Source organism: Carex rostrata, chromosome 25 (genome assembly GCF_964058835.1).
Source record: "Carex rostrata chromosome 25, lpCarRost1.2, whole genome shotgun sequence".
In the NCBI taxonomy this organism is placed as follows: domain Eukaryota; kingdom Viridiplantae; phylum Streptophyta; class Magnoliopsida; order Poales; family Cyperaceae; genus Carex; species Carex rostrata.
This window is the reverse complement of record NC_135942.1, coordinates 6,370,791-6,388,869: the sequence shown is the minus strand read 5'-3', so window position 1 is coordinate 6,388,869 and position 18,079 is coordinate 6,370,791. Positions and strand designations below refer to the sequence as shown.

Here is an 18,079-nt window from a genome sequence, read left to right as displayed (position 1 = left end):
CTGCTGCTCTCCTCTGCAAATATTTTCTTTCATTTTTAACTGTGCAACAACCACCAGAGAGAGAAATTAGAAAAAGAGAGAGAGAGGTGACATGATATGGATAGTTGTGATGTGGCTTGTGCTTTAAGAGCTGTAGCGTTATAAAGAGGTAGTTAGAGAGAGAGAGAGAGAGAGAAGGTGCATGGCACTAGAAGCCATGGTTTCTCAAGGGAGATCAAGCAAAAGAGAAACAATAACGAAAAGCAACACTACAGTACCCTGTTTTATGTGCTCCATGGGTTATACTAGTTCTCTTTCTTCAATGCTACTTCTTCTTCTTCCTGCTTTACTACTTGCATTATCCTTTCTTGCAAGTCGAGTTACCGCAATTCCTGATCCTGTATCTACACTTAAGATGGAGAGAATCAATAGACATTTAGACAAGATCAACAGACCAGCTGTAAAATCCATTCTGGTAATTACAACATCCACACACATTTTCAATTATTCCTTTTTCACAATATGATTAATTTTTTTGTAATTTTTAAAATTTTCAGAGTCCAGATGGTGATATCATTGATTGTGTGCTAAGAAACAAGCAACCTGCACTTGACCATCCTTTACTTAAAGATCATAAAATTCAGGTATATATTTATTATTTTTTGAAGTAAATAAAAATATACCATTCATTCATGAAATATTAATTAAAATTAATAAACAATGTATGCAACTTTGTCATTGTAACCAGAGACAACCATCACAAATTCCAAGTTTCAAGGGAGAGAAAAATCAGAGAAATTATACAACAAGTAACATGGGGCAACAACGCGCGTGGCAAACGTGGCACCATGTAGGCTACTGTCCGAGAGGAACGGTACCGATCCGGAGGAATTCGGTACAAGATGTGCTCAGAGCAAAATCTTTGTTCCACTATGGAAAGAAGCAAGTTAACACAGTTCCTCTGGCAAGGTCTGTTGAGGCACCAGATGTAGTTAGTGGCAATGGCCATGAGGTAATCATTTATCTATGTGTTATTTTTTATCTGGTATTTTACATGTCAGGGAATTTTACAAGACACCTCCTTATTTGGGTATTTGCATCTTGGTCCTAAATAATTTTGAATAATTTTATTAATGCACTTTCACTGCTATATTTTCTAATATAACTTATACACAGCTAAATATTTTTTTGTATCTCAAAATGTTTTATTGCTATATTTTGCGACAGTTTATTTTTGTTCAATAGGATTTTATTGCTGTTGTTGTAACTATGTAAAAATCTTAGTTAACAACCAATTGCTGATAATTAAAAAATAATAATTAGCTGATATTTAGATAATGTAAGTTAATATTAGAAAAGTGAAAAGTAACGCAGGGTGCAATACATGAAAAGATAGTTCACATAGGAAAAATGAATATAAAGTAGCTACATCTTTTTGAAATATTGACAAAAAAAGGGGTTAACACATAAAGGTCACAATTTTATACCCAAAAAAAAATTGCTTGTTGTTTCCTTCTTGTTTTCTTCTTTAGTTATGTGCATGAGTTCTGAAAGATGAATAGGGAATATTCAAGGTTTTATGGTAGCTGTTGTATATATATTAACTTGCAAGGAAAGAAAATAGATGTCATGATGCACATACATTCTACATATTTTTATGTGCATCTTCTCCTCTTTCTTTCTTCTTTTGCATCTTTCTCTGGAAGCAATAAAGGACTAGTGGCTCTTAGAGGGCAGGTTGGAGGTAGGAGAAATGACAAGAGTGTAGCATTTAATGCTTCTTACTTATTATATAAAACATCTGGAAAATGAATTTTGAAAAATTCTAAAAGAGATCTAGAAAATGAATTTTAAGTATAGGAGTTGTTTGGCAGAATATGATCATGATATATTTAAAAAAAAATGAAAATTAAAAGAATATAGTAAAAATAAAATTATCCATATTCTCTGAGGCCCTGTTCGGCTTTTACTTTATTCCCACGGGAATGGTGTTTCGGCTATTCAAATTGAATCCGAACCCAAATTTATTTCCGTTCCCGACTGGCAGCCGAGTAGGGCCTGAATTTTTCATAGAATGGAAAATGAAAATGAATTTTAAGTATAGGAATTGTTTGGCAAAATAGGAGTTGTTTGGCACGTTTGTATTTCCCAATATATGTCCTTCATAATAGTGTCAGAAGAGAGAGTTGCCAAACAAACACCATCAAATATTTTGTTTAAAATGGAGAGAAGGAAAGATCATAAATGTAGCTCATTTTTAGTGGAGATGAATCTTATGTCATTTATGGGGTAGATTTTCAGTAATCACATAAATATTTTTGTCATTCACTGCCATGTGAAAAAGGATAGAAGGTGCCAAGGTGGTGATTGTGAGAGCAACCATTTAATGACATCAATGGGTGGCATTTAATTTGTTAGAGGTGGAAGTCATCATATTGCCATTTCTCCATGCATATCCTAAACCATGTATTGTTTTAATTTTTAAACATATATCATGGGGGCAATTAAATTGCTTCAGAGGTACCTACCTACATTATCATGATTAATTTACAGCTGTAACCTATACTTTTCTTTCAAAACTGTACATGCAACATTTAATTAACCTTCATCTTTCACATTGTCTTACAAAAGTGTCATATTTTTATTGGACGTCTTAAGTTCCAAGCAAGCTTCAAAAAGTAATGGAACTTGTCCCCCCCCCCCCCCCCCCCCCCCCCCCCCCCCCCCCCCCCCCCACACACACACACACTCACAAAAAAAATAAAAAAACCAATTTGGACCATCAAATTTGTAATTGATGGATTGGAGACAGAAGGTCAGTTACCTCAATGGAAATTTCTACTATGAGGCTTAGTGTATGGGGTTGTAATTTTTAGCAAAATCAGGGACCTATCTTGAAATTTCTCACAGTATAGGTCAGTCTCTTTATAGAAGCGCGGGTGGGTATTGTATTGAATGATTATCAGTGAAGGGTAACTTTGGGTAATTATAAGCTTTTTCTGAACTCTTAGTGGTACATTTACTTTTCACCCCTTGATTATTTAAGCATTGTTACTTTTAAGAAATAAATAATTACTAAAGCATTGTTGGGATAAAGTACCCACAAAGAGATCCTAAATGCACGTGTAGTTGGACATTTTAGACTTGCTATATTTACCGGTACATCTTTTGGCTTATTACTATTTTTCATGGGTTCGATTTGACTTAGAAAAGCAACTAATAATGTTGTATGCTAGTTACATACTTTTTAGTTCCCCACATATGTGACTTTTTAAAAAAAAAATCTTAAATAAAAAATAATATTTTATCAACTTGATTGCTTAAGTTTTTACGGAATCATAAGAACTGAAATGCTATTTTGGTCGGAATTTTTTTTTTAGGACCAAAATGTAATTTCGGTCCGAGATGTTTTCACAAGTTTTACCATCATTTTTTTTATTGAAATCTGTGAAAATGGCTCGGACCGAAATGACATTTCGGTTCTTATGGTTTTTTTAAAAACCAAAGCAATCAAGTTAGTTTGGTAAAATATTATTTTTTATTTATGGTTTTTTAAAAAAAATTCAACATATGTTGTCAAATATATAATAGTTTGTTTTCTAATTGGTAATTTAGTTTATTAGGAACGAATTTTGCTTTCGTGACATTTCTTTTTTGGATACAACTTTTAGCAAAGGTGGCTAGTTTGAACAGTTTCAAATCTGAAAATAAAGAAAAAAAGCTGAGAAAAGTGCTTTGATCAGCGGAAAATTGATGCCCCCTTGAATCTGGTTGGCATTAAATGAGAAACATAATTTATTGTGCCTCTGCTAATATTTACTTTATTTATACATCATTTTATATAATTTATTTAATAGTTATCTATATTCTTCAATAATGGACCAATAATTTTATAATTTTATATCTTATCATTTATGTCTATGATTTAATTTGAAATAATGTTTTTTTATTTATTTGCTATGTTTTCAGAAATTTATCATAAGAAGATAGACTCGGATAAAACTAATTTTAGCTATATAGCTCAATGTTGTAAATAACAGTATGCAGGCGTCGGACGGACAGTGTACCGTCAAGTAATCAATCACCACCAATAATTAATCGGTCTAAACGAACGTTTTTTACAACACTGATATAGCTACGAGGAATGTTTACCCCCTTTTTAAACAGCTAACAAGGCATTGTTAACATGATGGTGCAGCATGCAATAGCATACACCGGGAGCAAGCAGGAGGTGTACGGAGCGAAGGCGACAATAAATGTGTGGGACCCGTCGGTAGTGTCAGAGAACGAGTTTAGCCTATCCCAAGTTTGGATTCTCTCCGGTTCTTTTGACGGCTCAGATCTCAACAGCATTGAAGCTGGTTGGCAGGTTTTCACTTCCCTCTTTTCCTCTTTCTATTTACTATACACTTGGCACATCCTCCTATACTATACACCATTACACATTACACCCACCTTTGCTAGAAAAAGAAGAAAAATAACAAGGGCGGAATTAGTAAATGTGGATAAGAGGGACTAAAATTTAAATTAGAAAGGGTTGAGGGGTTTAAAAGTTAAAATGAATAGTCGGAACTTGAATACATGTCTCCGTAATTACAAATTGGAATTTTAACTGCTAGAATATTACAAACACACGTGATAATTTATGAGAGAAGCTGAATTATATAAATATTAAAAACATATAATTAAATTTCAATATATATGATTAAAAAATTTAAAATTATAAGAGTGAATAAGCAATCCTGAACTATACATGAATGCATGATTATTAAATAACAGTTTGGCAAGAAATAAAAAAAATTAAAGAACAAAAAAAATGAATCTTTTGAGTTAATAAATCTCAACCATCTAATTTTAAACAGAGCCAATCCGGTTCCTGCCTATAACATAGAGGGTCCTTTAATATTAGTGCGGATCTAGTCCGCATGAATCTTAAAACAGATTGGATGGTCTAGATTCATTAAGTGTACTTCAAATACGAATTCGAAAGATGGAGTCCAAATCCTCTGAAAAATTCATATTTTATGTAGCAAATTTTAGAATACAGAACGTATTTTATAATTTTATAGGGCTATACTGGTAAATTTATTCGTATATTATAATAGTGAGCTGCACAGCAACAAGTGATGAGGTGGACCCACATCGACTTAAGTTTCAAGGTCGTAGGCTAATTAATGTCTGGTCTCCTATTAAATACAACAATATTTATTACAACTCCACTGACTTCTATAAACTGTAAATTTATTATATATTATATTAGAGACAATGTTATGTTAAAGTTAAAGCAATTGGGTTTTGTTCAAATGTTTGTACAAATTTTATTCCAAGTTAGGTTCAAATTGTTCGATCTGCGTTAAAATTTATACGGATGGTTAAACGGCTCTATGAATATAAACCATCTGTATAGATTTTGATACCAATTGAACAAAAAAAAATTATCCAATAAATGTTTTTTAAATATTTTTTTATATATTGGAGAATTATTTCTCGAGTTATCGGAAAATAAATAATCATTATTTATGTCATCAATACAAAAAAAATACAAAAAATGTATTGTTTGTCATGGCAAATTCCAATGAAGAAATTACATACCAATTGACTAAAATTTTCAGATTTGGATTCAGATTAGATCTTAATTTTCAATCTACATTGTCAAAGAATCATAATTATTATTATCAAATCAGGGAGCTTTCATGTGCTAGCATGTGATGACACTAAGTCAATCTCATGAAATTGAATAACACAATTGAAAACTATAAATGCATCTAAATTATTTAGAAGATATAATTAATTACAAAATTCAATGGTATGAATTTGACTAGTTTTTGTACCCATCTTAATAAATAGTAAAAAATTTCCAAAAAATGTAAAATTTGGTCTCCAAGCACATTTTATTGTAGAGATCACATTTAACGGTTTGGATCGACGATTTGGACTTTAAAAATGTAAATAATACTTGTTGTAACTCAAAAATTGTTGTAACTTGATCCCTCCTCTATATATATATCATATATAGGTTACAATGTACCTACTTTGTTTAAGAAAATAGCACATTATTAGGATCTCTAAAGTCAACTTCTGGACATATGCATAATATTGTATTTTTTTAGGGGAAATAATCATAAAATGTGCAAATGTTTGACTGGACATATACTTTGCTTAGATAAAATTAATAGAGAAATTGACTATGTTATTATTATTTTTTTAAAGTCAGTGACTTTAAATACCTACTGACATATACAAAGACATTAGGTTATTATTTAAGTTACAATAATCACCTAGGGGTAGGGGTGAAAACGGAGCGGATACGGAGCGGATAATGCTAATACCATATCCGCATCTGTCGGATAATGAGCGGATACGGATACGGATACGGATAGTAAACGGATATCAAAATTCAAAACCAAATCCGCCTTAAACGGATACGGATACGGAACGGATAGTCCACGGATACGGATTCGAATACGGATATAAAACGAATAATGGTCGGATAATTAAGATATATGAACTTCTAAAATACAAATATTAATTAAAACATTAAATATAAATATTAATGAACTTATAAGAGATGAAAGATAATCTATTCATATAATATATATATATCAAATAAGTGTATGGTAACAAAAGATGTTGTGGTGTAGTGGTTTGAAGCTTGGTCTTAAGGTATTGAGATGGGAGGACATGGGTTCAAATCCCACCTATAGCAAATATTTATTCCTCTTTTATATGGGTTTGGCCAAATTATCCGAATCCGGATAATCCGGATATCCGCTCCGTTTAGGACTCCGAATCTGTATCCGTATCCGGATCTTTTATGGATTTCCGAAAATTATCCGAATCCGTATCCGGGAATTATCCGAATCCGGATTATCCGGATTCGGATTATATCCGGATACGGAGCGGATATCCGCCGGATAATCCGGCTCCGTTTTCACCCCTACCTAGGGGTGGTATTGAGATAATATATTTATTAAATAGATAATATCCCAAATTTAATTTTTAATTTTAGGTTTTTGATTTGATGTTTCTTGAGGGACCACTCAATAAATAGAGGCTGTTATAACATACAACTTCTGTACAGCAATGAAATGAAATAGATTGTCGGAAAAACATCATAATAGAAATTAAAGTTGCTGGTACAGAGTACCTATCATAAATCATAATCACAAACAAAGAGGTCCACCATTATTGGGCCGAATGGATGGTCCAGTCCTTGGCCCATTAATGAACATACTGTTGTTACCAATTTATCATGCATCTACTTTCCCCTTTTTAAGAAAAAACAAATGTTTGTTTGTATATAGCACTATTAGATTTTCATTCTCCATGAATGAAAATATTTTTCCCCTCAAGCTTTCTAGATTGAAACTCATGTTATAAAATATCCTACTTTGATGCCTGTGTAATGCTTGATAACAATTACTGGTACGGGGACTGGTACTGAATTTCCGTAAATTCCAATGAAACTCATTGTCTGAGACCGGTGTATAATGTTGGTTTCGCAGTATTAATAATATATAATGCTCATAAAGATAATTTGTTTACACAAAAGAGACAATGTACAACAAATTAAAAATTATATAAATGTACCCCAATTATGAAAAATTCAATTTATGATGCAAAAGAGAAGATAATCTGAAGCAGTGGTGTTTCACTCTAGTCAGGTCAGCCCTGAGCTTTATGGAGACAGCAGGCCCAGGCTCTTCACCTACTGGACGGTTAGCTCTCTCTCTCTCTCTCTCTCTCTCACTACTACACACACAATCAAGAATTACTGTTTGTTTGTTTGAATATTTTACTGCTTTGTTATTCAAGCATTAAGTTTGAGCATGATCAGTTGCTGTAACATGTCCAGTACATTTATTTGAGGTTCAAGCACTGTGCAATAATTGTTGCCTGGTGCATATCACTAGTGCTTTAATTATATATAGTAAATGAAACTACAAAAAAACATGAACTAAGTACAAATATACCCTCGAACAAACTTCAAATTATACATGCTTTTTACATTACAGAGTGATGCATATCAAGCAACAGGGTGCTATAATTTGTTGTGTGAAGGATTTATACAAACTAACAGACAGATAGCCATTGGTGCTGCCATCTCTCCTGTCTCTGCCTCCAATGGAGACCAGTATGATATTACCATTCTTATTTGGAAGGTTGGCTTTCCAAATCTCACTAATAAACCATCTTTTTTTTTCAATAATTAGACTCTGGTAACTACCATGCACATGCACCACAGCTCTTATGATCCCTCCAAATGCTCAATTAGCATACGAAATTAAATAGTAACAATATTACCAAAATACATTTTTTTTCCTAATTACATCCAAGATTTATACTTTTTGAAACTGAGCAACATTTTCACAAAGAAAACATCTCATATAATTAACTCAATTAGGATCCGACGGTGGGGAACTGGTGGCTGAGCTTCGGTGATAACAGGCTCGTCGGTTATTGGCCGGCAGAACTCTTCACGCACCTTTCCAACCATGCAAACATGGTCGAGTGGGGCGGGGAGGTGGTCAACATGCACCCCAATGGGGCCCACACCTCCACTCAAATGGGCTCCGGCCACTTTGCAAGTGACGGGTTCAGGAAAGCCAGCTATTTCCGCAACCTAGAGGTCGTAGATTCTGATAACAGTCTAACAGCTGTGCAAGATATCGCAACTCTAGCCGAAAATACAAACTGCTACAACATTCAGAGCTACAAGAGTACCGAGTGGGGCACGTATTTCTACTACGGCGGGCCCGGCCACAATGATTTGTGTCCTTGATTGATTGAATGACTGCAGCTCTTGAATTCTCAATGGAATTGAATCTGATGGGTCTTTTGGGTGTGTGTAGTGTGTGTTGGTATATTTAGAAAGAAAAATGTGGTTTGTAGTGTATTTTGTTATATGTTTTGGTCCAATGGAAAAATCCATGGGGTTTTTGTAAGGCATTATTTCCGCGCAACTAATTATTATTCGTTGGTTTATATAGTCAATATATTCATATTTTTTTCTTCCAGCTTGTCTTTTTTATTTGATGCATAGTCCTTGCACTTCCTGGATTATATTACAACGGAAAAACAAGTCCGATTGTTTGAATTTTTTAATATAATTCGTTCATGCAAAGAATAGGCAGACAATGAAATAATTGAGCGTGTGCGTTTGTTCGACAAATTTGGTGAATGAGACAGTAAAGAGCCTTAAAATAAGAAGAGACCATTTTGATGTATCAATGAATAGCTGAAAGAGCATCAATGTTTCTTCTTCCTTCTTATCTTTTAAACATCGACAGTACCTTATTAGTGTCGGTTACCAGTGCTTAAACCGATACTGATATGTCAACATTAATTGTTGATGTATTATGTACTGGTGTCACACAACAAGCATTCCTAATCATGTTATCTTATGTTTATCTTTATACTGACATTGTATACAGTAATATGCTAAAAATCACATTTACTACTGCTGCCAGGGGTACCAACGACCAATTTCTGATGGGTATAAGTACAAAAACAGTAAAAATACTGAAGTAATTTAATAAAGTCAGATTTAGGCATGAATTTCTGAGTCATTGGCTTCTCTGTCTAATTAAAAAAGAAAAAGATAAATATTAAGCTTTTTGCGTTGAAGTCAGATCAGTCAAATAAGTGATAAATAGCAATGTCAGGTTCACCAAACAAGGAGACGTATTTAATGAGTCCATGTCCTCTATAATCCTCCTGAAATTTTAAAAGCTGCATTTTGCAACTCCAAGCTAAGATAGAACAATATATATATATATGAGCAAAACTAGGGTGTAATATGTTCACCAAAAGAGATTGGTGAGCATACCTCCAAAAGATTATCGGATTGACTTTGAACGGTAGCACTTCGGCCGAAGTACTACCGGTTCAAATTTGAAATTTTAAAATTCAAAAAGTCGATCTGAACCGTTCATCTTGTTCTCCATATTAATATGTGCTTGGAGACCAAATTTTATATTTTTCTGAATTTTTTTACTATATATTAAGTCACTTTGAAAATCGCTGATCCAACGGTGGCTTAACAAAACAGTGCTACCGTTGGATCAGCGATTTTCAAAGTGGCTTAATAAATAGTAAAAAAATTCAGAAAAATATAAAATTTGGTCTCCAAGCACATATTAATATGGAGAACAAGATGAACGGTTCAGATCGACTTTTTGGATTTTGAAATTTCAAATTTGGACCAGTAGCACTTCAGTCCATATGCTACTGAAAGCATATCCAATTACACCATTTTTTGGTGACACCAGATTGCACCTTATATTTTCAAAGTTTAAATAGTCGATTCAAACCGTTCAATATGATGAATATATTAAAATGTGCTTGCAGATCAAATTTTATATTTTTATAATTTTTTTTACTATTTATTAAGATGGGTACAAAAATTCAATGGTCTAGAAATGAGGATTTTGTAAAATGCTTAATAAATAGTAAAAAATTTCAAAAAAATGTAAAATTTGATCTGCAAGCGTATTTTAATATATCCATCACGTTAAATGGTTTGAATCAACTATTTGGACTTTAGAAACTTTGAAAATATAATGTGTAATTCAGTGTCACCAAAAAAGAGGTGTAAGTGGATCGCTCCTCTCTCTCTCTCTATATATAAACCTTTTTTTTTTCTGTTAGATTTCATCCTATTGCATCTACTAGTTCAATTTTAATAAAAAAAAAATCTCAGAAGTTTAAGAAATTAGGCATTATTTTTTAAATCAATGAAGATGAATAAATAATTGATATGGCATATAATGTTGAAATCTGGTAATTCACAAATAGCAATGCTGTACCTCCTTTCCGCATTTGTATCTGTTTATTCGTTTATTGAAGAAATTGTAAGGTTGTAGAAATGGAGAAAGAGCAGAGGACACCAAGTCAAAATTAACTATCCAAATGGAATCCTAGTTAATGTGATCTGATAACGAAGTTAATACATATGGTACCTTTAGAGCAGAGGCCATGTGCCTCTCTACTGCCATATGAGACTTTCATATTAATACATCTTGCCTAGATATATATATATATAGTTGATATCTTTACTATTAGACCAGCAGAGAGCTTATCTCAACCAATAATTGGTCCAAATAATGTTAAATTCAATATAAAAAAAAACATTCACAACGTGTCATAAATAAATTTAGCATAAATAAATCTCAGCATAGTTATTTGCATAATGTATGTCTATCTTATCTTTACTATTAGATCAGCAGAGAGCTTATCTCAACCCTCAACCAATAATTGGTCCAAGTAATGTTAAATTCTAGAAAAAAAATACATTCACAAGTCACAACGTGTCATAAATAAATTTCAGCATAGTTATTTGCATAATGTGTGTCTATCTTTTTCATTTCGCGCAAAATACCTCACAAGGATAAGGAGGGATCCAATTACATTTTTTTTTTTTTTTGTAAAACAGAATTATACTCTTTATTTTCATAGTTTTTAAAGTTTAAATAGTTGATCTAAACCGTTCAATATAATGTATATATTAAAATGTGCTTGTAGATCAAATTTTACATTTTTTTATTTTTTTACTATTTATTAAGTATTTAACAAAATCTTTATATTCAGACCATTGAATTTTTGTACCCATCTTAATAAATAGTAAATTTTTTTCAAAAAACATATAAAATTTGATCTGAAAGCACATTTTAACATATCCATCATGTTGAACGGTTTGGATCGACTCTTTGGACTTTGAAAATATAGGGTGTAATCCGGTGTCACCAAAAAATAGTGTAAGTGGATCCCTCCTCCACCGACATTTTTATTTTTACTCCATTAAAAAATTATTTTAATAATAATAACCAAAGTTTAGCAACAATTTTAAAAATACCCCACCCGTGGAAATTTTCCACGGGCTGGAATTTTAATTCCCTTTTTTTTATAAAACAGAAATTTATTTTTATTTTTTATTTTTTGTATTGAAATATTAGAAATGTTGGATATATTTCTTTAAAAATAGATGGAATACAATATAATTTGATTTATTAGAAAGACTGTAACAAATAACCCGGATGAATATTTTTCAGGTCGGATTTTTCACGGCTGTAAGAAAAATTAATATATTTCTGTATGTGTTATTGGAAAAAAATTAAAATGCTTAGATTCTGAGTTATTGATCCCGGTTCAAAAGTCACTTCTATGTAATCTAGAAAATATTGTGATCCTTCTAGGACATTTAATTTATGGAAAGTTGTATCTATTTTTGAAAAAAAATAAAAACTTTAAGTTATTTAATAATTATTATTCAAAAAGAATTCTCAAAATAGATACAACTTTTTATAAATTAAATGTCCTAGAAGGATCACAATATTTTCTAGATTACATAGAAGTGACTTTTGAACCGGGATCAATAACTCAGAATGTAAGCATTTTTATTTTTTTCCAATAACACATACAGAAATATATTAATTTTTCTTACAGCCGCGAAAAATCCGACCTGAAAAATATTGATCCGGGTTATTTGTTACAGTCTTTCTAATAAAATAAAATTATATTGTATTCCATCTATTTTCAAAGAAATATATCCAACATTTCTAATATTTCAATACAAAAAATAAAAAATAAAAACCAATTTCTGTTTTATAAAAAAAAAAAAAATTGGAATTAAATTCCAGCCCGTGGAAAATTTCCACGGGTGGGGTATTTTTAAAATTGTTGCTAAACTTTGGTTATTATTATTAAAATAATTTTTTAATGGGGTAAAAATAAAAATGTCGGCCTCCTCCACAAGGATATATATAGAGTAAGATTAAAATGTTTTATTGGTTTTTTGTTTCAATCCTATCTCACATCGTTATTTATTTATTTATTTTAAATTAAAACAGTTGATTTTAATTGATCTCTATATTAAAATATGCTTAGAGATCAAATTTTAATTTTTTTCAGTGTTTTAAATAGCGCGCTATAGCGGCGCTATAGCGCCGCTATAGCGTTTTCCATCCAAAAAAGCTATGGCGCTATGCCCAAATAGCGCCGCTATAGCGCGCTATTCCGCGCTATAGCGCCGCTATTTGAGCATAGCGCGATTTTTTTAACCCGTACGCTATTTCGCGATAAACGCTATTTAAACCATTGATTTTTTTTGAAATTATTTTACTATTTTTTTAAATAGATACAAAATCACTGCTTCTATTCCATTCTAAAAACAGTGATTTTTTACTTATCTAAAAAATAGTAAAAAAAAATACAAAAAATATAGAATTTGATCTCTAACTACATTTTAATATGAATATCATGTTATACGGTTCGGATCGACTATTTAAACTTTGAGAACAAAAATAAAGATGTGGGAGAATGATTGAGGCAGTCAATATATATAATAAAATTAAGAGTATATTTAAAATTTTCGATGATTATGGGACTTAAATTGAGTTAATATTGATTAAAAACATTAATAGATAATCAAAATGTGTTGTAAATGAGTTTCGGTATATTTATGAGCATGTCGTAATTTCTATTTGAGTATGGTTAAAATGTCCATTGTTTTCTTAACTCAATCATACCTTACATTCTTATTTATGTTTTCTAGTTCAAACAGTCGATCCAAATTGAACAATATGATATGCATATTAAAACATGATCGGAGACCAAATTTTATATTTTTGAAACTTTTATATATATTTTTCAAATATGTACAAAATCTCTATTTTTTTTCAAAAGATTGACTACAAAAAAGAGAGAGTTATTTTGTATGTATCTAAAGAAATAAAAAAAATTTATAAATTTGATTTCCATGCACATTTTAATATAGAGATCATGTTGAGCAAAGTTCAGATCAACAGTTTGGATTTCAAAAATAGAAATAAAAATATGAAGTATGATCGAAGCAAAAAAATAATGGGGCATTTTAACCAAACTCATTTTATTTTGTGCAAAATAATTTACGAGCAACTATAAGTCGATAAATAAAAACTAAACTAAACTAAATAAAAGCTTTTTGTTGTTAGATTTCCCGATTTTTTATTAAAATTCAACCTTAAATAAAAAATAATAGAAATATCACCATTTTTGAAGAACTATAAAAATACTCAGAACGTTTGACTCATTTTCTGAACCACTAGAAAACCTACGATTCTTGGTTTTTTCCCCTAGAAACAGGTTGTATAAGTCTTCTTTCTCTCCTCCAACTCATAATTCACTAAAATTCAACATAAGAGAGAGAAGAGGCGATTTCGGAAGCAATTTGAGACAAAATTAAATAAAAAATAAGATTTACATAAAAAAATTATCAAAAAATCATCTCAAAACGACTTTTCTCTTCCTCTTTCTCTTCTGTTAGATTTGAGTGAATTGTAAGTTGGAGGAGAGACAAACATGACTTATATAGCATGTTTCCAAGAAAAAAAAAATAAAAGATTAAAAACCGCTAGGTTTTTTAGCGGTCTAAAAAATAAGTCAACCGTTAAAAAATCTGACAGTCTGAAAAAAAAGTGAAATGCCAAAAAATCTGACAGTTTGCACATTTTTATAATTTGTCTGAGCATTTATACCATTTTTTATTTAATGCTGGAGATTAAATAGAAATCTCTCTCTTCTGCTTGAATGTATTTTGTAGGCCATTGCGACCCACTATAATACAAATTCAACCTTTTTCATAGCACCCAAGGCTTTCTCTTCTTTTCTTTCTTTCCCTTTTTTTGTTTTTGTTTTGAGATAAACACGTAGGCCTGTAGGCTATAGCGAAGTAGATTATTATATATTAGTTCTTGCTGAACCTTTATGGGCTTTACAATTCACACTTTTGGGCTAAGCATTATGATCTCTATTGCTATGCCTCCATTTTCTCAACCTTCTCTTCTAGTAAAAATTCTTTACCACATAATCTTAGATTCCATTAAATGTGATCAATATTTTCTACTGAAACGGGCACTTTTATTTTTATTTTTATTTTTAAACGACTGCATAGATGAAATTAATAATAATTGCTTTAGGAGTCCATTTTATCAACCTTCTAGTAAAAGTGTTTTAGTACTTAATCCTAAATTTCACTAAAAGTGATTAATGTTTTCTACTGAAATAGCCATTTTCTTTTATCTCCATCTGATAAAAGGACTACAATTGTAACTAAGCATCTACATTAAAGAAAGAGTGAAGAAATGGAATGCAAAATGTTTTGTATTTCTTGATTAGCTGTTACAATTGGAGAGACTTATATTTATAGACAAAGAGTAATGTAAATAACTAACCATTTGTTTAGCTCAGTCCTCTAACTAATCTAGCAGTTACAAACTAGCTGTTACATTCTATTAAATTTTACAGGGACCGAATTCGTATGACCTAAGGTAACATAATAATTTTGTTTGGATTTGGACAGTCCAATCAAAATCTGCACGGCTGTTAAACTGATCCTGTGTGTTCTATTTCATATTGAATTGATCCGAATTCTGATCTAGGGAAAGGTTAGACTTAATTACTCTCCTGCCCACAATCTCTAGGAAAATCTCCTCCGCTTTGAAAAGGCGGGACGTACCAAACACGCAACACCGACAATGTGAATTCAGATTTTTTTTTTTTAAAATAGAATAAATTTTAGTTTTTTTAATGAAACAAGTATCATTGTTTTGATTTTTATAAAAAACAACTCTACCGATTCTAGTGATCAGTGGAGGGGAAATTAATTTTAATGAAACAAGTATCATTGTTTTGGTTTTTATATAAAAAAAAAAAAACAACTCCACCGATCCTAGGAATCGGTGGAGGGAGAATTTAAATTTGGTTCCAAGAAATATGTAATTTATCATTTCTACTTATTTTTCCCTCCACCAATCCCTATGATCGATAGAGCTATTTTTTATAAAAATTAAAACAAGAGTGCTTGTTCTGTTAACATAATTAAAATTGGTTATATTCAAAAAAATCCGCTAATTCATTTCACTTAACTCAAATTTGGAGCCTAAATTCATATTGTCCGGTTTAGTTTAGCACGAAAATAGAAATTTTAATAACATAAAGGGACAAATCAAATTTAAGTATTTAATTCGTAATAAAATTATTCAAAACTTAAGTAGCTTAGTGAAATCCGGCGAAGTTTATTCAAAACAAAATTATATGAGTACAACTAGGATGTTTTCAAGCTCATTAAAAAATTGGTGAACTTAATTCCAAAACCAATCAAAATGATTTTAACTGATGAATTCAAACCTTTCAAACTAATTTAATTCACGAGTGACGTTGACATGTTAAATTTATTATTTTTCGGATTAATATAGTATAAAATCAAGAGGTCGAAAATAAAGGTTTATAGGTTAATTTTAATACTTTCATTTTATATTAATTTTATTGTTTGACTTTATAATAAATTAGCTAAATTTTTTATAAATTTGACATGTGAATGCATCGCTTTATAATAGATCAATTTCAATATTAAAATTATTATTTAAAGTCAATACGATATATTTAAAAAATATGCTCACCCTAGCTACAAACTTATCCACTGTAATAGAGGTCCTGGAATATTATAGGCTATACCATCTTGATAAGGCTTCATCCTAGTATATAATACTAGTATTTACCAAAATTACACTACAATAATTTACTCAGCGTCTTTAATATCACTTTTCTAATTCTGCCTCTGAATAAGTAAAGTAAGTAATGATATTATAGCATGGTTTAAAAAGCCCAACAAGTTAATGAGATTTTTTTTAGTAAATTAATTTTTTTTTTTTTTAAAAAAAGGAAGTGATTACTTTTCGGACTGAACCAATTGTATTGTTTTAGTATTTTTTAGGATCGCATCATTGGTACAGTTCCATCAGACTGATTTTGGTGGAACCGTACCATTAATGTGATCTATTTTTTTTTCTAAATCAATCATTTTTTCGAAATTTTTTTTTCTTTTTTTAAAATCAAGTTATTGGTAAGGTACTAATTAATGCTTAGAATATTTCAGCTATTCTAGATACATAATGGTTCAGTCTAATAACTAAAATCCATCCAGCAAAAATCCATTAATTGAGGCCTTGCGTAGAGGTGCTGCTTTTACCCGATTATCTGAATCCGATTCGGAACTGAACCGGATCCGATCTGATACCCGATTAATTTGGATAGGGTATGGTTTAGAAAATATAACCGGTTAAATTATAGGTACGGTTACAAAATTAATAATTTAATATATAATTCAGATCCGAACCAAAACCGATATTGTAATGAATAGGATATGGATTTGATATAGTTATCCGACCCATAACCAAACTCGACCCGATACCCGGATAAATATCCGATAAAACATATATTAATAACTATGAAAATATAATTTTGCATATAATCAAACCAATAAATGTCACGCAAGTAATCACATTTTGTATATTAATTTTTGAATAAAATATATTGCTCTTAATATATCTTTCAATATTTACCTTGTATATCCTCTGCATAATTATGAAAATTTATTGCTCTTATTGATATGTATTTCACAATAAATCTCATTGAAATCAAATGTCTGTCATATATCCTTCTTTGATCTTTTTGTCCATTAATATTTTATTTTCTAAAAATATATGTCATCTTCAATATTTTACTTTCTAAAAATTATATATCTTCTTCATTATTTTGATTTTCAAAAGTTCTCTCTCCGGCCTCTTGAATTCAAAAGCTATTAACAAAAAATAAAAAATTTCAATACTTTTCGTTATACCATGAGTACTCCAAATAATCAAAAATCAAATTATGAAAATACTACCCAATAATCCAAGAAATTATAATTATATTTAAATGTAAATAATTTCTCAAATACTTGAGAGTTGTGACATATACCCACTCCGGATCAAGAACCGCCCGGTATCCGAATCGGACCCGATAATCCACAAACAAGTTATGGGTATCTATCTATCCGGAACCAAAATAGTAGATCCAAAATATCTACGGGTAGATAGGTACCCGGATCCAGACCAGACCCGATTTGAAAATTATGTAAATTAATGTGCCTATCACTTTATGCATTAAAGAAGTTAAATTTGGCATCCATAATATGTTTCCTTTTTTCTATCTAGCTACTGGTTCTTTTGAAAGTTATCAAGCTAAAATGGGTTATGTTTTTGCTTACTCCAGCTAGCATCTGTGTATCACATTAATTAAGTAT

At 30.9% G+C, this 18,079-nt stretch overlaps 1 protein-coding gene across 1 annotated transcript; it reads left to right on the top strand.

Moving 5' to 3' along the window:
• LOC144543855 (carboxyl-terminal peptidase (DUF239)) lies at nucleotides 1-8,996 on the top strand. The gene is made up of 7 exons (XM_078292293.1): nucleotides 1-454; nucleotides 537-623; nucleotides 728-991; nucleotides 4,178-4,348; nucleotides 7,644-7,697; nucleotides 7,995-8,141; nucleotides 8,384-8,996. Exons 1-7 carry the CDS (start codon nucleotides 182-184, stop codon nucleotides 8,759-8,761), a joined length of 1,374 nt encoding a protein of 457 aa, XP_078148419.1. The 5' UTR covers nucleotides 1-181; the 3' UTR covers nucleotides 8,762-8,996.
• Nucleotides 8,997-18,079: the final 9,083 nt, after the last annotated feature.